The 27,007-nt window shown below is 42.7% G+C and overlaps 1 protein-coding gene across 4 annotated transcripts in view; it reads left to right on the top strand.

The window, feature by feature from the left end:
• GABRA5 (gamma-aminobutyric acid type A receptor subunit alpha5) overlaps positions 1–24,929 on the top strand; it is a 57,568-nt gene extending 32,639 nt beyond the window's left edge. For all 4 annotated transcript variants that reach the window (XM_051608624.1, XM_051608620.1, XM_051608621.1 and 1 more), the window contains exons 7-10: positions 15,031–15,174; positions 20,690–20,842; positions 22,251–22,462; positions 23,399–24,929. In XM_051608624.1, the coding sequence (XP_051464584.1) occupies positions 15,031–15,174; positions 20,690–20,842; positions 22,251–22,462; positions 23,399–23,701 (812 nt within the window). In that variant the 3' untranslated portion in view covers positions 23,702–24,929. The remainder of the gene's footprint in view (positions 1–15,030; positions 15,175–20,689; positions 20,843–22,250; positions 22,463–23,398) is intronic.
• Positions 24,930–27,007: the final 2,078 nt, after the last annotated feature.

The raw sequence follows: 27,007 nt of genomic DNA, 5'->3' as shown, positions 1-27,007 counted from the left end.
TAAGGTAGCACTGAGGTGAAGGCACCTACAGGTTTCTTGATTTTGTGCTTCCCCCCATTAGCACCTGTGAAGCTGCAGGAGAACTGCAGGCGTGGAGGGAGAACTTCAAAATAAGATCCTTCAAAACAGACTCTAATCTGGTTTAGTACAGTGTCATAAAGAATGTATTCAGCCTCTCAAAACCTGTGGGTAGGATTCTTGTCTAAGAATACAAATAAATGAATAATAAACAAAGAGAAATGTTAACTTTAGTAAAATTTGAAAGGGGGAAATGGCTCTTTGGTATGTTTTCCTGGGTTGCTCCCAGGAAGAGCTGGAACAGCAGTCTCACATGTACAGGCAGAGCTGTTCTCTTACTCATCTCTTATCAGCTGGCCAGAAGAGGTTCCTAAGCCCATCCCTCAGAGTGGAGACAAGCAGCATGGCTTGTTGACTTTGGTGGAAAAGTGTTAGTTCCCTCTTCATGCAAGGGCACGTGGAGGGAGTAAAGGACGTTCTCTTTGAAGTGCTGAGTGGCCAAGTTCAAGACTAAGTTGTTATTTTGCAATTTAAGACAAAAGCCAGGTAATATAGAAATTACAGGTTTGGCCTTTATGCAGTGTATTTAAGTTTTACTTGAAGTCAAGTGTTTGAGCTGCTCACTCATGTGATGTATCCTCTTACATTTTCTCTTTTATCTTACGTTATAGCTTATGTAGTCATCTCTGTTGCAATGGATATTGAATGACTAAAATAAGGTGAAGATAGATGAGTACTAAAAATCTGTAATCTTAAGATATTGGATGTAATTCTTTGGTCCCTCTTCCCTGCTACATTTGACCACCAGTTACTAACCACCACTTTGGTTGGAATTCTTCTCCCCTAATTTTTAGCTCTTCAGAAGACAGGTATACAAACATATTGAAAGAGATGCTTGTGGAAGCATCAGACAGGCAGTCTAGACAACTAGCTTGGACCAAGGGTGTAATTTTACTTAAGTTTAGCTAGCAAAGCATAGAGTACAACCCTTAGAGTTAGTGGAGGAGGTGGAGACCACCTAATGGTATTGCTGTTACTAGCCTCTATTTTCCTTGAAATTGTGGACACATAATTAGCCATGGAGCTGTGTTGTTTAAAAAATTCCATTTTTTCACTCTGAAGTTTTTAATACACAGACTGTTGACTGAAACATACTCAAAAAATCATAGGGATTCATTAGAGCCACAAGGCTCCATTAGACTCCTCAAATCTACTGCTGCTCTTACTTGTTCTGGGACATGGGAATGCTCTGCTGCAGAATGAACATGGTGGTTTGGCCCATATCAAAAGTCCTTGCATCAATAGTAAAGCCTTGGCAATTTTAGATAGATAGATATGTCACATTTAGTTATCTAGACTCTCTTTATGGCCATTGAAAGGAACTAAGTACTTTTGTAGTGTGGTTTATTAGAACTATTTTTGATACCTACTGAAGGATGAAATGAATCATACTGTAGAAGTTGCTATTTTTCTGCAATAGTAGCTCAGATTTAGATAAGTGTATTGTACCCTGGTCAGAGTAACTTGAGTCGATTTTTCTCAACATCACTAGCCCAGAAATACATACTTCCATTGTACTTTGTTCAGAAACAGTCACTGCTATAGATGAGTTAGGTGTTACATGTGTTGGTGGTGAGCTTTTGTATCTCTCCTCAGTACTATTTTAGCTATTTCTGCTGGAAGACCCATTTTTCAAAGGATCTTAATAAAACAGTCAGTAGAACTCTTCGGTATAAAGACTTCACCATTTCTGCAAGCATCTGGGTGTGAGCTGTGCTATTCCTCCTGCGTTGAGTGCAGTGGGTTATACCAATAGATACTCAAACTTCCTCACAAGTGGTTCAGCATAGCCTGGACTTGTTTCAGATGCGTATTTATAGCAATATGAGCACCTTTTTAGTTCAGTGTTTTGAGCAGTCAGTGCTGTCAGCAGCTTCATCCTTGCATAAAATCCTGTAGTCAGGATGGAGAAATGCAGCCTTGGAGGATAATGTCCCGGAGGGCAGGAGATTCAGCAAGCATGGTGCATTAAGTATTTCAGAGATCTAAGAAGCTTTCTCATTAGGAATCTACTTAAAAATTAAAATGCAGGGCTCTGGGCCTGAACCGTGTGGTGCAGGTTTCTGCAGCAGCTGTTGTTCTTGGACCCCAGTCTGCATCACAACATGGAGATGAAGAAGGACTTGGGAGTGATGGTGGACAAGAAGCTCAACAGGAGGCAACAATGTGCACTTGCAGCCCAGAAATCCAACTGTGCCCTAGACTGCATCAAAAGAAGCATAGCCAGTAGGTCAAGGGAGGTGATTCTCCCCCTTTATTCAGCTCTTGTGAGACCCCACCTGGAGTACTGTGTCCAGTTCTGGAGCCCCCAACAAAAGAAGGACATGGAGCTCATCAAGAAAGTCCAGACAAGGGCCACAAAGATGCTGAGAGGGCTGGAGCACCTCTTCTACGAGGACAGGCAGAGAGAGAGTTGGGGCTGTTCAGCTTGGAGAAGAGAAGGCTCCTGGGAGACCTCGTAGCAGCCTTCCAGTGCCTGAAGGGGCTACAGGAAAGACAAGGAGGGGCTTTTTACAAGGGTGTAGTGAGAGGACAAGGGGTAATGGATCAGAACTTTAAGAGGGGAGATTTAGGTTAGACATTAGGAGGAAATTCTCTAACATAAGGGTGGTGTGACACTATAACAGGTTGCCCAGGGAAGTTGTGGAAGCCCCATTTCTGAAAGTGTTCAAGGGCAGGTTGGATGGGGCCCTGAGCAACCTGGTCTAGTGGGAGGTGTCCCTGCCCATAGAGGGGGTATGCAACTAGGTGATCTTTAAGGTCCCTTCCAACCTAAACCATTCTATGATTCTCACTCATCTGGTGGGTTTCCCAGAGAAGAGATACCTTTTAGTTGGACAAAAAGGGAAAAGGACCCTTTCTTGAATCTCCCTAAAATTATCAGATCAGTCAGTTTTTCTTCACCCATTACAAAATGAAACAACTATTCAAGACTTTCCAGAAAAAGCTGGAGAAACTGTGCCAGTATCCTCTTTAAGTGTTTGCTGTTGCTGCCATTAAATTAACTTTTCAAAGACTGTCAAATATACATGGTTATTGTTTGCACTGAGATAATTCTAAAAATACATTAAAAACATGGTGTTTGCTACTGTCCAGTGGTCTGGGTGTGTGACTGCTTCCCTGTGAGACACTGTCCAGCTCTGGCTCCGCCACTTCCTACTTCTGGTTGCCTCCTGTTTAGAAACCAGAGATTTTTTTTCCCCCTTAGGTTCATAACAGAATGAAAAAGGGAGTTTGGAAACAACAATTGCTCACACAGAGCATTTGCCATGTGATCCAAAAAAGCTGTTGTCTTCGCCACTCAGCTTGCAGCCAGCACTAACCCCAGGCTTCAAACCCTGCCTGACATGCAGCAGGAAAGGGGTTGGCTCCCTACCAGCCTGGAGCAGCCATTGAGAAGGCAGGAATGCCTTTAATGAAACACTTTTTTTGTATCATGAGGGCACTGGTGGCAGCTTTTGCAGAAGCTGCTGGGAGCCCCTCGAGCAGCTGCTGTAGGAAGGTAGCGAGCGGCCTAGCCAGAGAGCATCCTTCTCACTGGGAGGTGGCCCACGTGCATCAGGCTTTTTTTTGGGGAAGCTCATCCTGTGCCATTTTCAAGCTCAAGGAAAGAAAAGTTCAGGAAGGGGAATGAATTGGAGATACTCAGTGGTGGGTGTTTTTTTTTTTCTTGCCTGAAAGAGATGTAGATGTAGTTGTGGCAGAGCAGTGTGGAGACCCAGACGCTTTGCTGATGGTACAAACATCTTCACGGGTATCCCACTCTGGAGATTTCAGCCTAAAATTAAAGGCTGTGCAACTGCCTGATTACAGGAAAACAGTGATGCAGTTGGAGTTGCCAGCAGTAGAAAGCAACACGCAAAGACTCTGTTTTTAATGTGTTTAAGCTTTCAAATGACCCCTAGGTGCAAACCTGCAAATACATTGCAGTGCCCATAGTGCCCCAAAAGGCACAGTGAGGGCTCATGGTTGCCAACCATTAATCATGGGTTTGTGCCACTGGCACATGGGATATTATTTATAAATGGGACAAATGGGTGAATACTGCTCCACTGCTTTATAAGCCAAGTTTTTTAATGGCTATTGTTTTCTAAGGTGGCTGTTTACATGGCTTGTAAGCATTTCATAAACGTCTCTGAAATCATTCTCATGGTGCTGGTATGAGGTTGGTAGGTCTCTGCTGCCTGCATTTTGCAGGTGGGGATAAAAAAAAGGCAAGAGCAATTACAGTCTTTTCTGAGCAAAGATAGAGTGGTTCATTACTTGCTTTTATTGCCTCTGTTGTTATGGGTCCCTAGGTTCAATTAGAGCCTCCCGGTGCTGCTGCAGTGCATTAATGACAAAACGACTTGCCTAGGGTTTGTTGGGGTTTTTCAGGGGGGAGGAGGGTGAAAGCTGCAAGGCTCTGCTGAAATTTGGATTTCAGTTTCCAGCCTGACAGCTCCTCCATGACACCTCACTCTCTGGTGGGCCAGGGAATCCTCCCTCTTCATTGCAAGATCCTGCATTAGCCTCCTCCCTTTACATAGAGATGTTAGTCAGAGCTGTGATCTAGCGCTGCTGCAGCCCGAGCTCTGCAAGCTTCTTGAAAGGAAACAGTTACTTTGTGTTGTCTTCCAGAAGGAAACATGAGGGGAGAAGGAAAGCCTGAAGGGCCTTCTGTTTTTCCCCTGTTCCTGCATCATAGCCACTGAAAGTCTCCTCACGGCCAGCCTAGCCGCTTTGCTGAAGGCATCCCAGCCATAAATCTGTCAGCAAAGCTGGGATTCCTCCCTCCTAAATTTATTTCTGCAGGGTAAATATATACAGCTGAGCCGATCGCTCTCACTCTCTTCCAGATATTTTTAGGCTCAGGTTAATCTCCTCCTAAAGCAGATCACTAAAATAGGTCAGCTGATGGCTGCAGCTAAGATGTTTTACTTTTGCACAGGGACCGTGTGCACCTTTGGCCATGGGTCTCTGTGACTGGAAGGGGCTGATTCCCAAGACTGGGGCATATACTGGGGTGCACAGCAGGTGAAACAGTGCCTCTGGTCAACAACAGCTCACCTCAGAGAGGCCTATTGTATCCATCACTGAGTTAGGGCAGCGTGAACTGACAGCCTCGGTGGGGTTAGTCCCCTTCTCTGAAATACGGGGCTGCGCTGCCACCCATGGCAGGAATCTATCACCCAGCTTCTGAGTTTTAGATGACTGCACCTCTGGGGTAGGGAATAAGTTCTAGTGCTTGCAATCTTGTTTGAACAATAAGAATATTTCAGCCTGCTGCCTTTACATACCTATTGATTACACGTTCGCACAGTGTTATTAATGTAACAGTACTTCTGAGATTTTTAAGTGTCTTTATTATTGAACTGAAACAAAGGTATATATTTCCTTCTGCAAGTCGTCCAAATCACTCTTAGCTGATTTCAGGTCATACTGGTTTATAAGTGAGGATGCTTTGTATGGTAAGCTCAGCAGACATGCTGACTATGATGGGTAAGTTCCTGGTGCCACTCTAGTGGGTGGAAAGTACGTCTGTTGATTACAGTGAGGTCAGAGTTTCATTCTGTGATGTGGCCAAAAAAAACATCTTTGTGAAGGCACACTCCACAACAAGATCAAATGGAGGGTGTCCTAAAATTCTTTCCATATCTCTCAGAAGAAACTCCAGTGATACTCCTGGAGAGCTGCTAACATTAGCCTTGCTGATATTAAGTGGCAGCCTGCAAAATGAGTGGACCACTGCAGTCAACATTGCTTAGAGAGGAAGGTGCTATGCAAAGTGAGTAATGGTGTCAGGAACACTTTGGAGGATACTTTTGTTTGCCTTGCAAAAAGTAAATTAAATCTCTAACATCTTCCTCATGACCATGCTGGTTTTTCTAATGAAGCAGTTAATATAGCTGCCTAATATTGTGACTGCAAATTTGAAGTTCATTAAATGGTAGTAGGATGCTCAGACTCACAGACTGATTTGGAATTACCCTACATCTGGCCTACAAAGACCAACATTGGGTCAGGAAGGTCCCAGGATATTCCTTATTTTTAAATGTCATCCTAGCACATCCTACTGCTCTGTTGCTTTAGTCCTCTTCATCAAGGTTGGAAAAGACCTTCAAGATCATCAAGTCCAAATTTACTTATTTATACTGGCCATAACAGGGAAAAAAAAAAAAAATAAAAAAAAATCAGAGACTGGAATGCCAGATGTTGACCTGTTTCATATGAAAAACTATTGTGTTGCCACCATTAAATGTGGTGTAAAATCACTTATCAGATTAGTTCTAGATTGAGAGAGCTACCACTAAATGTGAAAATAAAGCAAGAAACTGTGTTATAAACACAGACTTCAATGAGAGGATGAAATGGTAAGAGGTAAATGAAGGGAAGTATCACCTGCTCCCTAACACCTGCTCTCAGATGGGAGCAGGAGCATTGGGAGGATGACCTGATGCTGCCTGTTAATCTTGGAGCACCTGGATGTTAGCAGCAGACCTTGTTTAGTCACCCCTTTCACTCAGCTCATGGCAAGCATCCCGCAAGGATGGGTGGCACAGTTTAGTTGTTTATACCTGCGTGTCTATTGCCGTTTGAGGTGCTCTGGACTGCCAGTGGGAAAACATTTTCGTTGCTACTTTTATTTCTCTTTTTCTGAGTGGAGCCTGAGGATGTGCCATCCCAGAACACACAGCTCAATTTGGTGTGCTATGCCTGGTTTTCAGTTCAGGTGCCTATAATGTCAGATTTAACAGCAAGGAGTCAGTCCAAGTCACAACAGTCCCAGTGCTTGGGGAATAGATGCTCTGCTCTGATTGCTCCCTCATGGCCACTTGGGTGAGCAGGATGGGGCAGGAAAGAGCTGACACTGTCACCAGTGATACTGCCTGTGTGGTGGCAAAGATGCATCCCTCTTTAAAGGGCATTGCTCAAAATGCTGTGCTATCTCCACAGTCATCTTTGAGGGACGTTCTGAATTACTCTGCAGAGCTCCTAGCTCAGGGCTCTTCTTGAATTGTGTAATAGTGTCCTGTGAAGGTACTGTGTCTGAGTGGAGTATCAAGACAACTGTACCTTAGTATTTGTTTTACATTCATCATTGGTATGACTGTGATTTAGTGTAGCATCCTGCAAATAGTCAATTTATGGAATCAAAGCAGTTAGCAGCCTTACCTGTACTCATCATGAATCACACCTCCAGAATCACAAAGTTGCTTTCGGGCAAAATCATAAGGGTTTTATTTTCCTTTGTTTATATTTTTGAGCCCTAACTTAGGTCATGTTCAGAGTTTTCCCCCTCGAGCTGGAACTTCTAAAATTAAGCAGGACATTCCACCTGTTGCTTGTTTTGAAAAGCCAAAGAAAATGGCTTTTACAAAACTATGTCTCAAAATGAATCTCACAGGCATCTTTAGTACTGTGTGTCTCACCACCTCATGGGTACAGTCTGTGCTTCCACTTCATTTCCAAGCCATAGACACCTCTATCACATTCCTATTCCCACCTTTTCCTGAGGTGACTTATACATTGCATTTTGAAAGAGTCATTTTGACCTAACTTGGGGCTTTATTTTTTTTTTAGTAATGATTGGTATAGTGTATTAGTGTTGTTTAGTAATGAAGTCTCTCAAGACCTGTCTGGCACATTTTTCAGAACATCCTATTTTATTATCTGCAAAATGTGACAAGATCAAATAAAACTATGTATGAGGAAAACATATAAAATACCACCTATGTTATCAAATTATATTTTTATTGTAACCTCAGGAAGGACAGAAATTATAATTTTAGTAATTCTGAACTTCTTACTGCCCTTTTCAAAGCCAGTGATGTTCTCTTGCCTTTTGTCATCAGTTTTCATATAAAAATTTTTTTCAAGTCAATGATTATTTTCCTCTCTGTATGTCATCTGTTGTCCCATCTAGATGATGCTTTGCCATTCCAAAACTGTTTAATTATCAGCATTTCATTTCTACTCACACTGTCTCCACTAAGAAAAATATGGACTTTGTGGAGCAAGTCTGTCACAGCACCACAAAGATGATTTAAGGACTGGAGCATCTTTCATATGAGGAGATGCTGAGAGAGCTAGGACTGTTCAGCCTGGAGAAGAGCAGGTTGAGGGGGACCTAACCCATCTGTATGAACACCTAATGGGAGGGAGTGCAGAAGAAGGAGCCAGGCTCTGCTCAGTTCTGCTCAGTGACATGACGAGAGGCAATGGGCACAAATGAAACAACATTAAATTCCATCTGAACATGAGAAAACATGTTTTTCCTGTGAGGGTGACTGAGCATTGAAACAGGTTGGCTAGAGTGGTTGTGAAGTTTCCATCTGTGGAGATACTCAAAACCTGACTGGACACGGTCCTGGAAAACCTGCTTTAGCAGGGAGTGAGACTGGATGACTTCCAGAGGTGCCTTCCAAAGCAAACTTTCTGTGATTCTGTGTGATGCAAATTTGTAATCCTGTGCATTTATACATGTTACACTTGTCTGTGGCACGTATGTAAAATCATGCATGCTGTTTAACCATACACTGTAAATTCATGCCAGTTTAAATCATCAGTCTTAATTCCAATGATTTCAGGTTCCAAAAAAGCAATTTTCAGGACCCTCATATTCTCCCAAGAACAGCAGAATTCATCACACTATTGCAAAAAGTCTTCATTTTAGGCTCTTAATCATTAAATATGTGAATACATTTCTCTTAGTACTTAAATTGCTATTTTCATTTAATAACTTACTGTTATAAAAAGCTATTTCCCCCTAGACCCATGCATATTTAGTACCATGTCTTGTTATATTTATATTTAAAATTACACTTTTACTGGATCTCTTTTCCACTAGTTCATCCTGTAGAGTGATCTCATTTGTACATTGTTTCATTCTTACCAACTGCATTTAATGGGAAATTCCAATTACAGAGCTTAAATCTGGCCTCAGTTGCCTAGGCACGACCATTGACAGATGCCTTCTAAGGGGTTGGAAGGTATTGGTGCACAAAGCAGAAAAACCCGAGCCTGGCTCTTAGAATTCAAGCTGGTACATGATGGCTTAGTAGCAGCATTGGTTTACTGCCTGCAGAAATCTTTGAGGGGTTGTGATTCTGGATCTCTGTGGAGTTGTCCAACAGCCTCTAAGTGAGTCAAATACATTAATGGAGAGATAAGATTGAAAGATAGATATTTGTATGCGTATCCAGATTGTAATTAAAGCTTCTACAAAAAGCAGATAATTTATGCATATCTTCCACAACCAGCAGGCTTTGATGGGGATTAGCAATACTCCCAAAATTAGGCAGTCTGATGATCCAGTGGCATGTACTAAATATCATGATCATAAAGGCTAAGACTGTAACTGCACAAGTGTAATGAATAAAATAGAAAACAAGCCAAAAGTGATCTTTCTAAAGTATCTCCCTAAGTTAATTCAGCCCCTGACTAGCATCATGCTGAAAGAAAAGCTCCAGCCATGGATTGTGGATAAATGATTTGTTTGATTGTGAAATGCAACTCAAGCATTGGGTGGGCACCCATACACACAGATCCCATCTTTCACAGGTTGCCTTCACTTAATTATGCAGGCACTCTCTTTAGGGCTTTCTGTGAGGTCTGTCAAAGGGTTTGGGGGGTGTTTTGGAGATCGATTTTTTTTTTCCTAAGTGACTTGATGCCCTGTCATGCAGGTATGAAAACTTACCGGCAGACATCAGTGTTCATTTTTTCACATGGGTTATAGCTTAAAAAAAATCAGTTCTGGAAGTACATCTGGGTCTCATGAACCCAAGGTTTGGAGTCAGACATCCACATTTGGATTTATTTGATGAAAGGAGTCAAGAAACATGCTGCCTTGTGTTGGGGGCAGTGGCAGGAGAAGGCTCCCTGCTTGTGGGCTTCTTGTTGGACATACGGGAGAATGCTGCGCTGCTCATACTGCTTCATTTGCAAAAGAAAAGAGGGAAAACAGGGCACCCCTTAGTGCCAAGGCAAATGGCTGGGATCCTCCAACTGGCTGCTCTGCTTTGTTGGACTTTGTGATGATGTGTTTTCTCCCTTTGGCTGCGGTGGCTTCCCTGCCTTCTGTTCACTGGTGTAAGAAAGACCATGCCATGCTTCCCTTGCCAGATATATGAGAGTGGGAAGAGGGTAGGAGAAGAGCAAGGGAGGGAGATCTTTATCGTTTTCATAGTGTGTGGTGTGTGTTGGATGTTAGAATGCAGAAAAATGGATCTGCTCATCAATAAGCAGATATGAGAAGAAATTGCCTATTTCATCCTTCTGGTCACTGATAAGCCTACAGCCATTTATCAAATGTCCACTAGAAAGAAATGCTTGTCATCTTCTCACTTTTAATAACATTATACCTTTCTGTGATTTTAGCCATTTGACTCAGCTACTACATTTTCTTTTCTTTTTTGAAAGAGTGGACTTAGAAGAGAAAGAATCATTTAACAAGGCTTCCCCCTTTCTTTGGCAAGCCAGCAAAATAATTGTAAAGAGCACCAATTTAATTATTTGGATTCATAAAAACAGAAGCAGCCCACTTCCTTAAAGTAGAATAAACACCAAGCAGTCTGACTTGGATTTTTAGTGGCTTTGAATTTGAGTTTGCTTTTACAGCAACACCAGCAGCATTCTCCCAGCTTGCTGACTCCAAGCCTTTACCACACCTTAGTGTCACCCTTTGGGAGACTCCTGTGTGTACCAGGTAGAGGGGGTGGTGAGGGCCTTATTCCCTTATTAACAGTAAATCTTTCTTCTAACTCTCAAAAACACAAGCTTATTTCCACAGTCCATCAGAGAGCATGGCTGGTATGTAACCTACTGGAAATTTTAGTGGAGGAAAGTTTTTACACAATTTGGTATGACAGTGAATAATACCATCTCTTCATTAGCACTTGCTCTATCCCAAAGCAAAATAATTTTATTCTAGACTACTACACTTTCAACTTTCAATGTGACTGTGCCTGATTACACTGCATGGGTTAGTAGCAGCAGCAGAGCTGGAGCTTTTGGTAGTCAAGTTTGGGGTAATTGGAGTTTGAGGTTTCTGGAAAAACATGGCAGAAGGTTTGAGGTAGGAACACAACTGCCAGCTACAAGTACACAGGTTTATCTGCCTGGAGGTTTTTCTGTATGGCCAGAAAAGAGGTGGTGTTTCAGCTGCAACACCAGGGTGCATGGGGTGGCCTTTTTCTGTCAGAGCTGTAAGTTTCTCAAGGGTGTGGATGGACTGGGGGGGGGGTGTCTTTATCTTTTTACATTCACATTCATATTTTAATTCTCAGTTCTTCTCCTTCATCTCAAGGAGGCTTAGACACTCAGAGCCTTTAGTGAGGAAAAGAGGTGCTAAACTTTTAAAAATGCAGGCTGTCTTACCTTTGCATGAAAGGTAGATGAGAATCATACCGTATATATGCAATCCTGCCCAATAGATTATCTCTAGACTCTGGTAAATTCATACTATTCCTAATGTGACAGACATCTTTGGAGGGTAAGAAGTCACTGAAGGCTGCGTAGGTTTGGGTGGGCTCTGCAGGGACACATCTGTCACTGCACTGTGTCTTAACACTCTAGCTATAACCATCCTGTTCCTGAACAAGAACCTCTTCTAGCTGGGCTGTTCTCCCTTCTCCCATGGATAATCTGCTCCTGGCTAAGCACTGGCACAGCTTTCCATCTTGTAGCCTCACAACAGGTACTTTCCTGTGAGAGAGGACCTGCAGGCTGGAATCCTGCTCCCAAGCAGGGAATGGCCTGGAGCTCTACTCTTGCCTGCCTGAGTGCTCCTCTCACCAGCTGGCCTGGGACAGGCAGACTGCCTTCCCTGCCATGTTTTAAAAGAAAGCAGCCTCACAAGCTATTTCTTGGGCATACCTGCAAGAGCTGGGTGGAGTTCTGGTGCCTTCTGGCTTCTGTCTGAATTACAGATCATTTTTTACATGAGGAGGTGCTGGGTTTGTCCAGAGTAAGAGCCTCCAACCCTTTACTGGTGCATGTGTTGAAGTACCCAGTAAAGGCTGCAATTCAAAGCAGAGGCACTGATTTATTTTAGGACCCCCAAGGCTAGGCAGAGCACAGAACTAAGGCATCTGAATGCTTGTTTGAGCCTTACAGGCCTGTGTTCCTCTGTGATGGCAATTTCAGCAGAATTCACTTACAGTGCTCTTACTGGGAAATGTCTGGTCAGGCTGAATTATTACGTGTTGTTGGCAGAAAACAGGACAAACCCAATTATCCCAGCCTGGGATCCTTACAGTAACAGAGAGCTGCTGAGGTGGGATCTGGATCATCCCAGCAAGAACTCCAAATGCTTGCTTTTTTTTTTTTTTTGCTTTTTTGCTTTTCTTTTTTGTTTTCCTAGGAGGTAACATAGGTAAAAATAAATTTATCTGACAATATCAAATCTGCCTACACAAATCCCAAATTCGCTGGGGATATCAGCACATGAACAACATATACCAGACAAGAATTTAAAAAGAAGGGCTTTTCTACAGCACTTTTTTAATGGGTCCCACCTCCTCCTCCTCCTTGCCTTCTCCAGATCTGGCTTTGGAATTATTTACAGCACGATGTGAACTTTTAATCATCTCTGAGATGAGGAAGTATCTCAGCTCTAAAGGGAAGATGAAATTCCATCACCTTTTGTGATGCAAATATTTTGAAATAGGGAAGACATTCCTTCTTAGCCTTTCAAAGCTAATCATGAGATGTAATTACAGTAATTTTACCAAGCAGCTACAAATACAAGCACATGGAAGGCATGTGGGCAGCCCTGCATGGTTGTATGGATAACAAGGGATGGAGGATCTGTAGATCCCCAACTTCCAAACCGTGGATCAGCTCCAGCCCTGTATACAGCAGCAACAGCTGTCAAATGCGTGACAAAAAAGATTGTGTTCCATCATTATCCTTCTAGTGACAGTAGCCCATAGGTTTTTTTTTTGTGCAAAAGTTATCCGCTGTTTAATTACTCCCCTCCTTCCTAGTTATGAAATTGTGTTCCGTTCTTCATCTGAGTCTGCCTGAAACCATCTTTCAGGCACTGATTTTTTCTTTTCCTTTTGGTAGTAGTACAAGAAATTCCCCCTTGTTTTAGATGTCTGCGTGCAAGTATCTATACTCAGCACTTGAGTCATGTCTCAGCTTCTTGTCAGCTGAGCTCCTTCAGCTTCAAATCATTGCTTGTTTTCCAGTCCCTGGAGATACTTGTGACCCTCTTTTAAACTCTCTCTCCTTCTCTGCCCCCATTATTTCTGTATCTGTTCTGAGGTGTGGACAACAATGTGTGAATAGCCATAAACAGTCAGACCAGAGATGTATCTAGCCTAGTGTCCTGCCTCTGGCAGCACTTCCCATAGATGCCATGGGAAGATTAACAACACTACGAACAAGGTGCTACTTTCTTCCCTGCTACCTGCTCCAGCATGCAAGGGATCTTTAGCTCATTGTGATACTCACATAGGCTCTTAACCTGAATCAGGATCACTTCCCATTTTCTTCTTGTCGTTGCTGGCTGGATCCAGGGACTGCCTTAGCATACTTCTTGCCATTGCAGTGCCTCAGAAGCTCACACTGACCTGTTGTCTGTGACATTTTTTAAGTCCTCCATGGAGCTGCAGCTTTCCAAGAGAGTTTACTAGTTCTAGCAAGCAAAACTCACTGGCTGATGGAGCCAGTACATACAATCCTTAAAGCTAACCTCTTGCCCTTGACTCTCAAGTCCTTATCCAGAAAGCCCCATGTGTTGCATCCTGCACAGACTGCATTGAACTAGGATGTGAGCTTTTTCCAGAAGGAAACATTTGCACCCTGATTTACCAGTTACAGAGTGCAGAAGGTGAGATACTAGTATTTGACTTGAGACCGGTTTGACATCTACCTGCTTTTCACCTCCTATTTGGAGAGTAAGCCTTGCCTGCTTCCCAGAGAAGCCTACTGTAGCATGCCTGCAGTAATGTTACCTGAAAACTTAAAATCATCAAGCCATTCTAAAAGGTGTGACGGCTACTTAAATAAAACAAATATATAGCTGGCTCCTGGATTTTTTGAGACTGTCTGCATAGAAGGCTTAAAAAATGAAACCAGCATTGACTGTCTTCCTACAAGAAAACTGAGATTCCCTTTCAATAGCATAATTATTCCAGGTGCTAGGGCTTTGAAAATAACAGCAACATTAGAGAGGAAGGAATGAGCTGGCAGTACTGCCACCACTTTTGTTTCTGAGGACTTCCAAATTAATGTGAGAAATCTTATCACATTAATATCTCAAGGTGTGCAGGTGTTTCCACACCACCACCTGTTTGCTCTGGTAGGTGCAACTCCCCTCCTCCTCACTGCTCTCCTTTATGCAGTCTTGCCCCTGAATCCAGTCTCTGCTCCTCAGCATGACAGGCACAGGCAGATGCATCCTACCTTCTTTTATCTACAGCCCTCACCTGCAGGCAAGACCTACCCCCTTATCCATGTGTATATATCCCAAAGTCAGTGCACACACACCAGATCCCACACTTGCACAAGGTGTCACTTAGTATTTTATCCTGGAAACAGGATGAGGCACAGAGGGTCCATATTGTCCAGGCACTTAAGGTGCCCAGTTCCTTTGGAAGAGGGACATGAGCAAAATGCCTTTTGCAGCTTGCTGGGGTTTTAGGAGCTGCCAGCTAGGGGAGTGTAGGTCTGAGCTGCTCTTTCCTAAACTGAGCGATTGTGATGGATTATATTTATACCTCCACTGTTCCAGCCTTTGACAAAGCATCCCACACATCTGTTATATTAGAAAGCTCCAACCTAATATTTTTTTTTTAGCTGGGCATATGGGAACATGATTATATCATCTTTATTTGTTTTTCTCCATTCACTCTCACTCCTCCATTCTTCCCTCTTCCCACCATTTATCACTTAAGGATCCATTAGAATATTACACAGTGGTTTTTACTCATCGCTTTCTTTTTTCCTCCTTGTCAACAGATGCTTACCCCAATTCTGAAGTGATCTATGTATGGACTAACAGCACAACAACATCTGTGGTGGTGGCCGAAGACGGTTCACGACTTAACCAGTACCATTTGATGGGACAAACTGTGGGGACTGAAAACATCAGTACCAGTACAGGTGGGGAGAATATTTCCATTCCATGATTGCTAGTAGCTGGGAGATCCACAGGCCCCAGTTATTTTGCCGGGAGGCTAGGGAAGCATCTATGGGATGTGGGGTGCTAGGGAGATCCTGTGCAGGTTCCCAGCTCCTCAGCAGAGGCATTGAAACAGAGAGGGTTATACGCTGGCTCTTTGGTACATCACAAGGCTGTTCCTGAAGATGTAGCCAAGCCCCTGCTATCAAATGGGAGCACTGGAGGAGCTGCACACACACAGCTTCTTGGCAGCTGCCTTTGCTGAGGCTGCCAGCGCTGCCGCTGCTGGCTTATTTCCCTGTGGGAGGGACCACCGCAGGAGGCAAATGCCACCCACGCATTTGATCCTTTTCAATCATCGCTTTAAAATGATTTGCTTGATTAAACTGCATGGGGGGGCGGGATGGGGGTGGGATTGGGGGTGCAGGGAGCACAGGGCAGGTGGGGACTGTGGCATGGCTCTGCAGCGTGTCTGGGGCACCAGGCAGCCAGAGAGGAGGTGCAAACCTGGAGGATTCCCATTTCCTCCCGGGCCTGCGCGCGGAGGCGGCAGATGTGGCAGCATTAGGGAGGCAAAGAAGCTCTAATCCCAGTCCAGGCACCCACGTGAGCTGTGTCCTGCTGCTTCTTAAGGCTGCCACGCAAGGGCAGCCCTGGGCACGCATTGGTGGTGCTGCTCCCGTGGGGGGGTTGTGGGGTGTCCAGGCTGGGACAGAGGTCACGTGCGTGGCCTCAGCAGGACGGGGACTTAACCAGGTTACACAATGCACTCATCTGGGAAGCATTAGTGGCATCCAGTGGGAGGGCCCCTCAGCTTGGAGACAAAACAGTCTGCCCTGAGGGGAAGGGGGACTTCCACTGCCGCTGGTGGCGTGGGCTTTGGGGAGAGGGAAGGAGGCAACCTGCAGCCTGCAGCAATACAGCTGGGAGCAATTCCTGCTGGCAAAGGACAACAGAGTCTTCTGGGGGTGGACTGTGTCCCTGGCAAAAAATGTCAGGCTCTGAGCCTGAGACAGGATGGTAGAGATCAAGGTATAGATTGAGCTAGGAGCCTACTAAGTGTTGGCAGGAAATGTAGGAGGTGTGAAAACAGGTACACGTACACAGGCACACCAAGTCCCTTGGTCTGAAACAAGAAGGCACATAAAGCTTTCTGCACAAACAGTCCAAACATGGCAAATAGAGGGGGCAGATGGGCTTGCTGTTTGCTCTCCAAACAGGAGACAAAAGTGAGGGAAAGCTTGTCTTGGGGAGCAACTAAACACAACCACCACCTCCGTCCTGTAGAGCTTCACCCCCTCCCTTGCCCATTTCAGTAGACACAAAGCTGTTGCTAAAGCAAAGATATCTAAAGTCAAGGGAAGCAAAGAGACAGAGTCAGAGCACTCGCTGCTGCAGGAAAAGGATGGGTATACTATCTCCCATTAAAGAGCAAAGAAACCTTTTTCCTTACCAGTTTACCATCATAGCCGCGTTGTTTTCTGCAATGAACGGCAGCTCCCCTCTCACCTTCATCATTACCAAGAAAAAGATCCAGAGGATGTACTGGGGCATCTCCTACAAGCTCGTCCTGCTCTTTAGAGCTAGACAACCATCCAGCCCAGGCAGTGAGTGCTCCTGCGTGTCAGCTCCAGGCTACTTCCAATTTGCAGCTTTGCCTGTGAAAGCTCCTTGTACTTCTCAGCTCAAGGAAACGGGACTTTTCAGATAAATCCCAAAGTTTCTGCCCAATAACAAGCCCCCTCCTGTATCTTAAGATTTAGGCTAATAAATGCTTGTTCTCCAACGTCAAGATTTTATATTACTGTCCCAGGTTTCATCTGGGCTGGCTGGATTCTGATTGCAGGGTGGATCACAAAGAGCAGGACACAGATTGTAACTGGGGATTAGCAAAATACAAAAATCCGATTTTGCACAGGGAAAGCATCAGTCAGTGATGGATTTTCTGGACTTCATCAAGCTTGTAGGAGACCAGTAATCAGGGTTACTTAGGAACGACAGTCTAAGGCATTTCTTTGTCCTATTAAATTGTTGAACGTGAGAAAGAAAAAGCAAATAGCAGAATCCCTTGTGATTCTGCTGATTTTGTAGGCAAGCCACTAAGTTTAAGTGTCTTCTCAGAAAAGATATCCTGGCACTCCTAATTAAGCAACCAGTTTTGAAACTGGGAATGTTTTAGCCATGCCACAGAAAGTAGCTATGACATGTGCCACCTATTTGGGATTTTTTTTTGTGCTAGCATCCCCAATTGTCATTCCCCAAAAAGAGAAGATACTTGACTGCTCACACTGCTTCCAACAGGCCCAACATCTGTTGCATCCTGGTGGTGCAAGTGCTGAAAGCAATCAGATAAGGGATTTAGGTCCAAGTGGATCTTGCTGCTTCGCACAAATGGTTGCCCAGTTCTGTTCCCCATACCCAGAATCTCTCATCATTAGCTTAGGATCTGCAGTGCCACAAAACAAAACAAAAACCCACTCTTTTATCTTCTGCCAGCTGGAGCCTGCGTTCTGAAAAACCCAAAGTTTAGATAATAAAAGAAGCATTCAACCCTTCATCTTGCACCAAACAAATCTGATTTTCTCTTGAGATAAATCTTTCTCAATAATCACTATAAAAAGGCCACAGGCATCTCTCTTGGGCCAAAATCTTCTGGATGTCAGTGTGGTCAGGGACTCCAGTGTCACAGACCAAACATCAGGGTCTTACCAGAAGAATTATTCATACAGCTGAGCCCAGGTATACTCACTAAACAAACAAGCCTGGGAGCTGGTCCAGCCTCATTAAAATAGTTCACTGAATCCCAGCATAATGGCAATGGAAGAGTGCATATCTAGGGTTTTGGAAAATGTGTAAGCGTGATCTCCAAAAGTGGTTATCTAGATGCCAGAAAAATACTGTGGCAGCTTTTAAACTATTAAAAAACTCTGAAGACCACCAGCAGCACAGTAGCATAGCTCTGTGAAGAAGTGCAACCATTACCTCTAGGGCTTTTCATTAGTGCTAGATTTGCTATTAAAATTGGTTTGTGCAGTGATGAGCGGATCCCATCAGGAACAGGATTCTCTTTTTAAATGCTACATAAACCTATAACAGAAATTAGCTCTTCCTCAAGAAAGCTTATGGTCTAAGGATAAACACTGGCCTTACAAAATTAAATGGGAGCTTTGCGTCTCCAACAGAGTCAGAATTTTGTTCTATATAAACAAAACTCATGCAGCTTTTAGCTTTCCTTTAAGCCGTGGTCCTAGTGCATTGAAAATGAAGATGTGTGGTTTTCTTAAGCCCTAAGTCTGCTGGAGGAAGCATTCCTAACATAGGCATCTTTGAAAGGGACAGCCCAGGAAATCAGAGAAGACACCTGTTGGAAGAAGAGCAAGTGCAAAATCAAGGTGATAACATTATTTCAGTGGAAACGAGCTTGGACAGGTTAAAGAAAATGGTAAGGTAAAAATCAGCTGTGGAGTGCCATAAAAATAGAGGCATTCATTTTCTGAATTTTTAAAAGGAAAAAAATGTTAATCCTGTTGCTCTGCTGAAGCTGTGTAGATCTTTTTTTTATTTATTCCAAGCTCTAAAAGCATACTGTCAAAATCAATAATGCACATTGTCACTCCTTAGCGAGCAGGGAAACTGTGACTCAAACATAACTCAGTGCAGTAGCAATTCAGATTACAGGCACAGAGACCCTCCTACTTCTGGCATATTTTATGCTCCTAAATAAAGAGCAGGTGGGGTTCCCTCTGAGACCACAGCAGCTTCAGCATCCCTGGTTCAAAATTACACCAAATGGAAGAGAATTAAACATTGCTTCACAGGGATTTCCTCCCCAGTTTCATGGCATTCCCTGTCCATCTCCACATCTCTCTTCAGGGAACTGTCTCACCAGAAAATCAGACTCCAGAAGAAAGTCATAAAGGTTGAGGCAGGTTGTCAGGTTATGATATTTCTGTGCTATTCCAGTCTTCCAGTCTAAAATCCTCAGCACGAAAAAGGTCTGTAAACTTAATCCAAAATAACAGATCTCCTCTAGCATAACATATCAGTGTAGCTATACCTGCAAAAGCCCTTTCACTGTAGATCTGTTCTCTGCTAATGAGCCACATTGTGACTTAGAAATAATCTACCAAATCTAACAATGCTGGCCACAGCTCAACTGGGCTATTTGCTGAAGGCAGAATCTGTCTGTTATTTATTTTCCTTTTGTGGAGAGTTTATAGAGAATAGCAGTTACGTCTTGCAGCAGAGATTATAGCTGTATTTGTTTTATTCTTGGAGGACAATATATCTTTTGGAACAGGTATTACTTTGATTCATCAGTACCCAGCTGAATGATGCATGCTTTTAAATTCATTTTATATCAATATGAGTGGAGATCTGGGAGGGCTTGAAGGGGTTGTTTTTTATTCTTAAATTATTATTTTTAATCTTAGTTTTCTTAGATAAATAGCTCTGGTTTTAGCTAGCAGGATTTTGGCTTTGGGAAGCAGTTACCATCAATAAATAGCCTGCAGTAACAATGACATGGTTTTACAGGAACAATCTGAAAGAACCAGTTAAGTTTCAGTTTTTAATGAGACACTAGGGAAGATGACAGCTGGTCTGTCAATTTTGGAGTGGATCATTTTAGGCTGTTACGGAAATTCAGGGGACCTGACAAAAGCCAGATTAAGGCAATGCTGTGAATTTGGCATATAAAAAAAGACATGGAATTTAGCACTGCTGTGGCAGCTTGCAGTACATTCTCCATGCAGGCAATACAATATTCATTGCACAAACGAAAAAGACATGGCACAATGTCAATCCAGCAACAGGTTATCTTTCCAAGGGCTAAGGTGTACCAAATTCTAGGAAACCTGCATGCACTTAAAGGGATTATTTTATTTTTTTTTTCTGGAGGAGTAATTTGATGAGTTTGGATACACAGATCAGCTTACCTGGATCCACATGCAAAGCTGCAATTCTTGCTTCACAAACACTGGGACAGGCAGTCCCTAAAGTGTGGTGCAGAAGGAGTGTCTGGGCCTGTTCTCATTCTTGGAAACTGATGGCTCGGCCAGTCAACAGTCGCCCTAATGAGGTTAAATCCTGCTGCTAAATCAGGTTTCTAAGAGTAGATGGCCTTAAACATTACCCTGATAAGGTAGTTTGGAGGACTGAGTCAAAAACAGGCAGGTCTGAGGCACTTCTGGTAACTCAGATTTTTAAGCGTGTGAACATCAAGATGTCCCAAGCACATAAAAGGTTTGCAGGTTTTCAGTGCAGTAGGAACAGTCAGTCATTGTCTTCTGCTTTTGGGGACTGAATAAAAGGCTAGGATGATCTAGCAGCATCTCTGTCTCAAGTTCTGGTTTTCCAGACATTTTTAATGCACTTAAGAATGGCTGAATGGTATCCTCAAATGGGGAAGGGATGGGGAGGGAGCTGGCCTGCTTAAGTCCCTAAATCAGTAAATCTCCTTATTTTACCCACATATATATTTTTCTTCTTCTGTAGGTGAATATACCATTATGACAGCCCATTTTCATCTGAAAAGAAAAATTGGTTATTTTGTCATCCAGACGTACCTTCCTTGCATTATGACTGTAATCTTATCACAAGTGTCATTTTGGCTAAACAGAGAGTCTGTCCCTGCTAGGACTGTCTTCGGTAAGTATCCCACTTTCTCCCAGCATGCAGAAAGGATCAGTCTGGCTCAGGGAAGTGATTTGCTGTAACAAGATAACAGTGCACTAATGCTTGTTTCCGCTTGAGATGTTCTAAATATTCCCTTGTTCTTCTCCAGTTTAAATTCAAAATTCATTTAAAAACACTGTCTGGGCTTTGTTGGGAAAGTTATGAAAGAACTTACTCAAGAATCAGTTATATGAAGGTTAAGGACAGAAGACAGAAGAATAAGAGTGGTGTGATTTGGATTTTTCATTCCACTCAGGTAAAACACTTGAGGGTTTAGGGCAAAAAAACCCATACATATTATCATACTTAGAGTATATTCTAGCTAAGCATTTGAAATGGATTTCACTTCAAGACATTTTGTTTATCTCTGATTTTAAGATGTTTATCTGGGAAAACCATGTGGAAGCTAATTAGTGACAATTATCTCTATTAGCATCAAACAAATTAATATGATTTTGCATTTAGAAAATGTATCTTTACTACAGAAGTTGTCATGGAAAAATCCTTTGGGATCTCTTAAATTACTCAATTTATCATGAGAAGGTTGCAGAAAATAAACACAGTCTTAAGGGAAGGTTGATGAAATACAAAATTTTCACTAGATGAAAAACAAAGGGAGTGGCAACAGTTTATTATGTAAAACTTTGTTCAGCTGTTCTTAAAAGAGTCATTCTTCTGTACAAAACTACTGAAATCACTTGACAGCCTTGATGAAAAATCAGTTCAGGAAGCTGTATGGGGAGAATGCAGGTACCATTGCTGACTGATTGGTACCTGTTCTAGGTTTACAGAGCTGTAGCTGAGAGTTGAGTGTTGTCCTATTGAGGGCATCCTTCCACAGATGACAGTAGTGGCAGCCCTTTCATTTACTGTTCTATGGGAAAGGAGGAGCTACTGTCCAGAAAATCAGTAACAGCCAACAATTTCATACATCAAATCTCCATGTCAGAAAATGAAATCCACAGGCCCATTGTATTATGCAAGTTAGGGCTAAATGGGTTGCTCACTGATTTTACGTGTACCGCTTCATGAGGGACACTCCGTACACACCATGCATTGGTGTGCAGGGGTAAAATACCAGTAAGGCTTTGATTTATGGGTTTGTGTTACTCTGAAAAATACTTAGTTACACACTATATCTTGAGATAACCAGAATACCACAGAAGTAAACAACTGAGGGCAGAGGCTTGTATTTCTGTTTGATGAGCAAAGTGTCTTACTCTTCTGGACCACAATATGCGAACGCTGACTGGCTTCCTGTGGCCTTCTTAGGTATCATGCTGAATTGGGGCCTGCTCATAACTTGTTAGGGATTTCATAAGGACTACCAAACTTATCTTTGCCTCTTTTCTTTTTGTTTTTTTTTTTTCCTCCTTTACAGGAGTAACAACAGTCCTCACCATGACCACCTTAAGTATCAGTGCCCGTAACTCTTTGCCAAAAGTGGCCTACGCGACTGCAATGGACTGGTTTATAGCTGTCTGCTATGCCTTTGTATTTTCTGCATTGATTGAATTTGCAACAGTCAACTATTTTACCAAGAGGAGTTGGGCGTGGGATGGCAAAAAAGCCCTGGAAGCTGCTAAAATCAAGGTGCTTACCTCACATTTTTTTAAATACCCAGAATAAAAAGCCATTATTCAGCGTAGCTCAAATAACCGAGTGGACAATTTTTAGCTGCTTCATTAAAAAGATATTTCATTACCTCACAACATACTTTCGCCTTCCTAGAGAGGAATATTTGCAAGGAAATATGCCACCTTCTTTTCACGGAGACAGACTGTCAGTGTCCACCATCTGTATGGAGTGGAGTGTTTTCAGAAGGATATAGGGCTCTGACTGCATGTGCCATGGGATTTGAGTGATCAAACTTCTGATAATAGTGGACATGTACTATGAAATCTATCTCTGCAGAGCCCTCCCTATGCACTCTCCCAAATAAATGACAAAGCCCACATTGGGCTCCATGAGTCAGGGTCGCACCCCAGTATCCCAAATAAAAAAGAGAGAAATTCTGTGAAACACCAACTTCTGAGTTTCAAGCTGAAATTAAAATTTTGGAACACAACTGACCCTGAGCAAATTATCTCCTAGAGAGAGCTCATACCTGCAGGCATCCTGAAGGAGCAATACAAAGAGGAGAAGCTAGCAGGCAACAAGCCCTTCACAAAACTTCTTGCTGAAGGCAGGAGGGTGAGGTTCATGTCTTGGCAGCTGCCCACAGGGCAGCAGCCTCTACAGGTGCAGGACTGCATCACCCTGACAAAAGAAGCTGCCAAGGCACACACCAGGTGGGATCCGGGTCTGGCCAGCTGCTCTCAGACTTCTCTGGCATCAGGGAAAAGTTTCACCTGAGTAAGGGCTATAAAACTGAAGCAGGAACAGCTGTTTGGGAGTCAAAGTCAGAACAGCCAACAGGCATTTGTTAGCATGATTGATTACAGTACTTAAGATTTTTGGGTTAATATCTCAAGAACATGTTTCCACTTTGTGTCTCTGCAGTCTAATGTTTTGTTCCTCCCCTTGCAGAAAAAAGAACGTCAGTTGCTGGGAAATAAATCAACTAATACTTACAGCACTGGAAAGATGACCCCTGCACCAAATATGCCAAAGGACTCAGCCCCATCTGTCATCTCAAACACTGCACCTGCTCCAGTGAAGTCTGCAGAAGAAAAGCCTGCTGAAAGCAAAAAGACTTACAACAGCATCAGTAAGATTGACAAAATGTCCCGGATAATTTTTCCGGTGCTGTTTGGAACTTTTAACTTAGTTTACTGGGCCACATATTTGAATAGGGAGCCTGTTATTAAAGGTGCCAATTCTCCAAAATAAACTGAAGGACTCTAAAGCCACATGTGAGCCATACTCAAAAAGCAGATGCTACCAAGGAAAATTTGAGATCCAGATGACTTTCTACATTTGGGCAATATTCTTCAGGAAGTTTTTTTGCATGTTTAATAATATGTACAAATAATATTGCCTTGATTGTTTCTACATGTAACCTCAGATGTTTTGGAGACTTACAGCAACAGATCTTTCTAAAAGATGATCAGAAGACATTGAACATGGCTTCTTTGCTGCTGAGTATGTTGTGTGGATAGTTTACAAATAAAATAAGTTCTATTTTTTAACTGTTGGAGTGTACTACATATCGTGGTTTTTATACTTCAGATGTACAGTCATACAAATGTAGGCTTAACCTGGATTTTACAGAAGAGCTCCACTATCATCATCTGGTAGGTTACTGAGTCATGTCAGTTGTAAATGTGCCAAATTCCTAAGTGCAGGGCTATGTTTGAGCACCTTTCCTGGTTATAGGTAGCGCATCAATCCACAGATGAAACTGCTCAGCCCGGTTTTCATTAGAAGTGAATCCAATGCAGTAAATCCTAACGGGGCTGTGCTGATTTTCACTGTTTGAGCCTCTAGCTTGCAGTGAAGTAGCATACAGAGCAGGATGCTACTTGTGTAAATAAAGGTGGTGGAACTTTGCCCTTAAAGAAAAAGATGAAGTTTGTTTTGATTTTGCATCCCAAGGATTTTTCTCAAGTGATTCTCAGTATTTATTCCAAAAACTAGAGATATATTGCATGAAATTAACATAGATTAGGAACATACTTGTGCAAATAAAACTTTTAACAATGGCTGTAGACATTTTTATTAGGGTAAAGTAAATGATGTTTGGACATTTTCCCAAGAAGAAGATTGCATTACATTAGCAGAGATTAACAGTAAAGAATTACAGTCATTCTGAAGTAATGATTACTTGTTTCCCCCAGTGAAAACCGATCAGCCAACCCTAAGAAATGTGATCAGAAAAAAAAAAGATATGCTTCGTGACAGCAAGATGTTTCAGTGATAATATTGACAGAAAGGTCTTTGTACTGTCCATCTGAAACTTTTCTATGAAACGCCTTGCTGCTGCCAGTGTGTTTTGCTTTCACAATGAATGAGAAAATGCAATCTGACTTTTCAGCTCTTTCCTCCTTGGCATCCTTTCTCTGTTCCAGAAGCTTTTGTAACTTAATATGTTTAAATAAAAAAAAAAAAAGCATTCAACGTTTGATTGCAAAATGTCATTCTTATATTGGATATCCTTTTAAAGAGACCAAAAATGAACCAGAAGAGCTGGAAGAATTAATTGGAAAGTACACTTGTGCATACTTGATCACATGTGTATGCATGATGTATCCTCACTGTTGCCCAGCCCAAGGTACTTACTGAGTGAAGACTGTGAATTGGGATGTTTCAGAATTAAGTGCCATGTTGCTCTGGAGGATCAGGCCTATCTTCTATTTGGGACAGAAGGAGAGTCTATGTGTCACTTTCAGGTGACAGTCTGCTCCAGGACTGGGGAGCCTGTCTGGGCTTCTTGTGTGTCTTCTGTTCATCCTCTTCATTCCTAAACACTGCCAATTAAAACAAAAATAATCTCCCACAACTATTCCTTTTGACAGCTTTTCCTCTGATGCTGTGGAAGTAGAAATCTGCTCATTCTCAGTGGCCACAGAAAAGCCCCAGGACTGAATGGGTGACTGGAAGCTGGTAAAGAGGAGCAAGGGAGGGACATGCCCATCTGTTATTTATGGTGCTGTTCTGAGACAAGGTGAGGATTTGGATCTTTGTCTTCAAGCAGGTTTCCTATGTGGCTTTGAGCAGCCACACACCTCCTTGTTTGTCATTTCTTTGTTTTTAAAAGTGGGATAATGGTATCTGTATGCAATGAATCCATGGGGATTGAAAACAGTGAAAAAATGCAGAGCCTACTGGGAGGAAAAGCTTTATAATAAAGTCCTACAGCTATTTTTTTTTTTTTTTATCTTGCATGCAGATTATTCCCACCAAAAGACAGGACCCAACAAGGCCCCATGTTTTCTCAGTGAAGTGCACGTAGCTTTGCCAAGCCCAACAGGGATGCAGTGCAGTGAATTGCACGCACATTGTACTGGATGCACTGGTGACTGGACCTGCCATTGACACTCGTGGCAGATGGATGTGTGCTGTGTAACGTATCTGGGCAAAGCTTCTTGCTAGGAATTAATTTTCCAACAGCTTGCTGTTTCTAGTCTCATCAGAATAACAGATGACATGTATCTCTTCTACATCAGCCACCCAGCATAATGCACCAAACTAATCCTGTCTGGGGATGATGGGTGGACTGATGAAGACCCATCAAGACATAATCCATACGATGACTCATCTCTTTTTTGACCCCATGATGTTTCCATGCTGTTAGCACATGCTACTGTGTTTCAGGCAGCTGTGTGTCAGTATCTGTAAGCTCAGTTCTCTTCCCAACCATTCTCATGGCTTAGAGGTGACACAGGCCTAAACTTTTAATCACATGTTTTTATTTATGATAGTATTTGCAATTGGAAAAGGCACACTGGATTCTGTTCAACAAGACTCTTACTTAATCCTTCTTTCCCTCAAATACCAGACATTCTAGTCACATGAGAAACATGCTGGGTTTGGTTTTGGTTTTGATTTTGGTTTGTGTTTCCACAGGAAGATCAGGTAGTGATAAGGTTTTCAAATAAAAAAAAATATTGAACAATGATGTTCCAAAGATTTAGGAACTAATAGGACAGTCACTGACCAAAGCCAGGTTCTGTGCATTCCAGTTCAATCTGGAGAGTGGGACATTGACATAAATCTCTAAATAGATGGAAACCCTATCAGGATCCTGAGATGCTGATTGCTAGTAGAGTACTTGGGAGAAATACCATATACATACATCCTGTTCCTCTTCCCAAAACCCATCTGCTTCTGGCCACTTCCAGAGGAAGGATACTGTGTTATCCAGACTTATGTCCTGACCCCATACAGCTACTCAGCAAATGTTCTTCTGCAGGAGATGGCTGGACTGCAGGAATGCCTAGTCAGACCCTAGGTTACAGAGTACTTGTGAAAGTGGCACCAGAGTGTTCCTGGGACAATACAGAGGGCTGTACTTCCTACAATGATTAATCATATGAGCAATCTGTGAACCTCCAGAGGACACCAGGCATGATAAAATGATGTCTGAATACACATGAATCCCAAAACAAAAATCGCAAGAAGTTGCCTTTGCACTTTCCTCAAACTTCCACAAAAAGCCTCCAGTATGAGGGTTTTCCCTACATGAACAAGAAACTC

Source organism: Apus apus, chromosome 1 (genome assembly GCF_020740795.1).
Source record: "Apus apus isolate bApuApu2 chromosome 1, bApuApu2.pri.cur, whole genome shotgun sequence".
NCBI lineage: Eukaryota > Metazoa > Chordata > Aves > Apodiformes > Apodidae > Apus > Apus apus.
The sequence above is the reverse complement of the archived record's forward strand: the minus strand, read 5'-3'. Positions and strand labels throughout refer to the sequence as shown.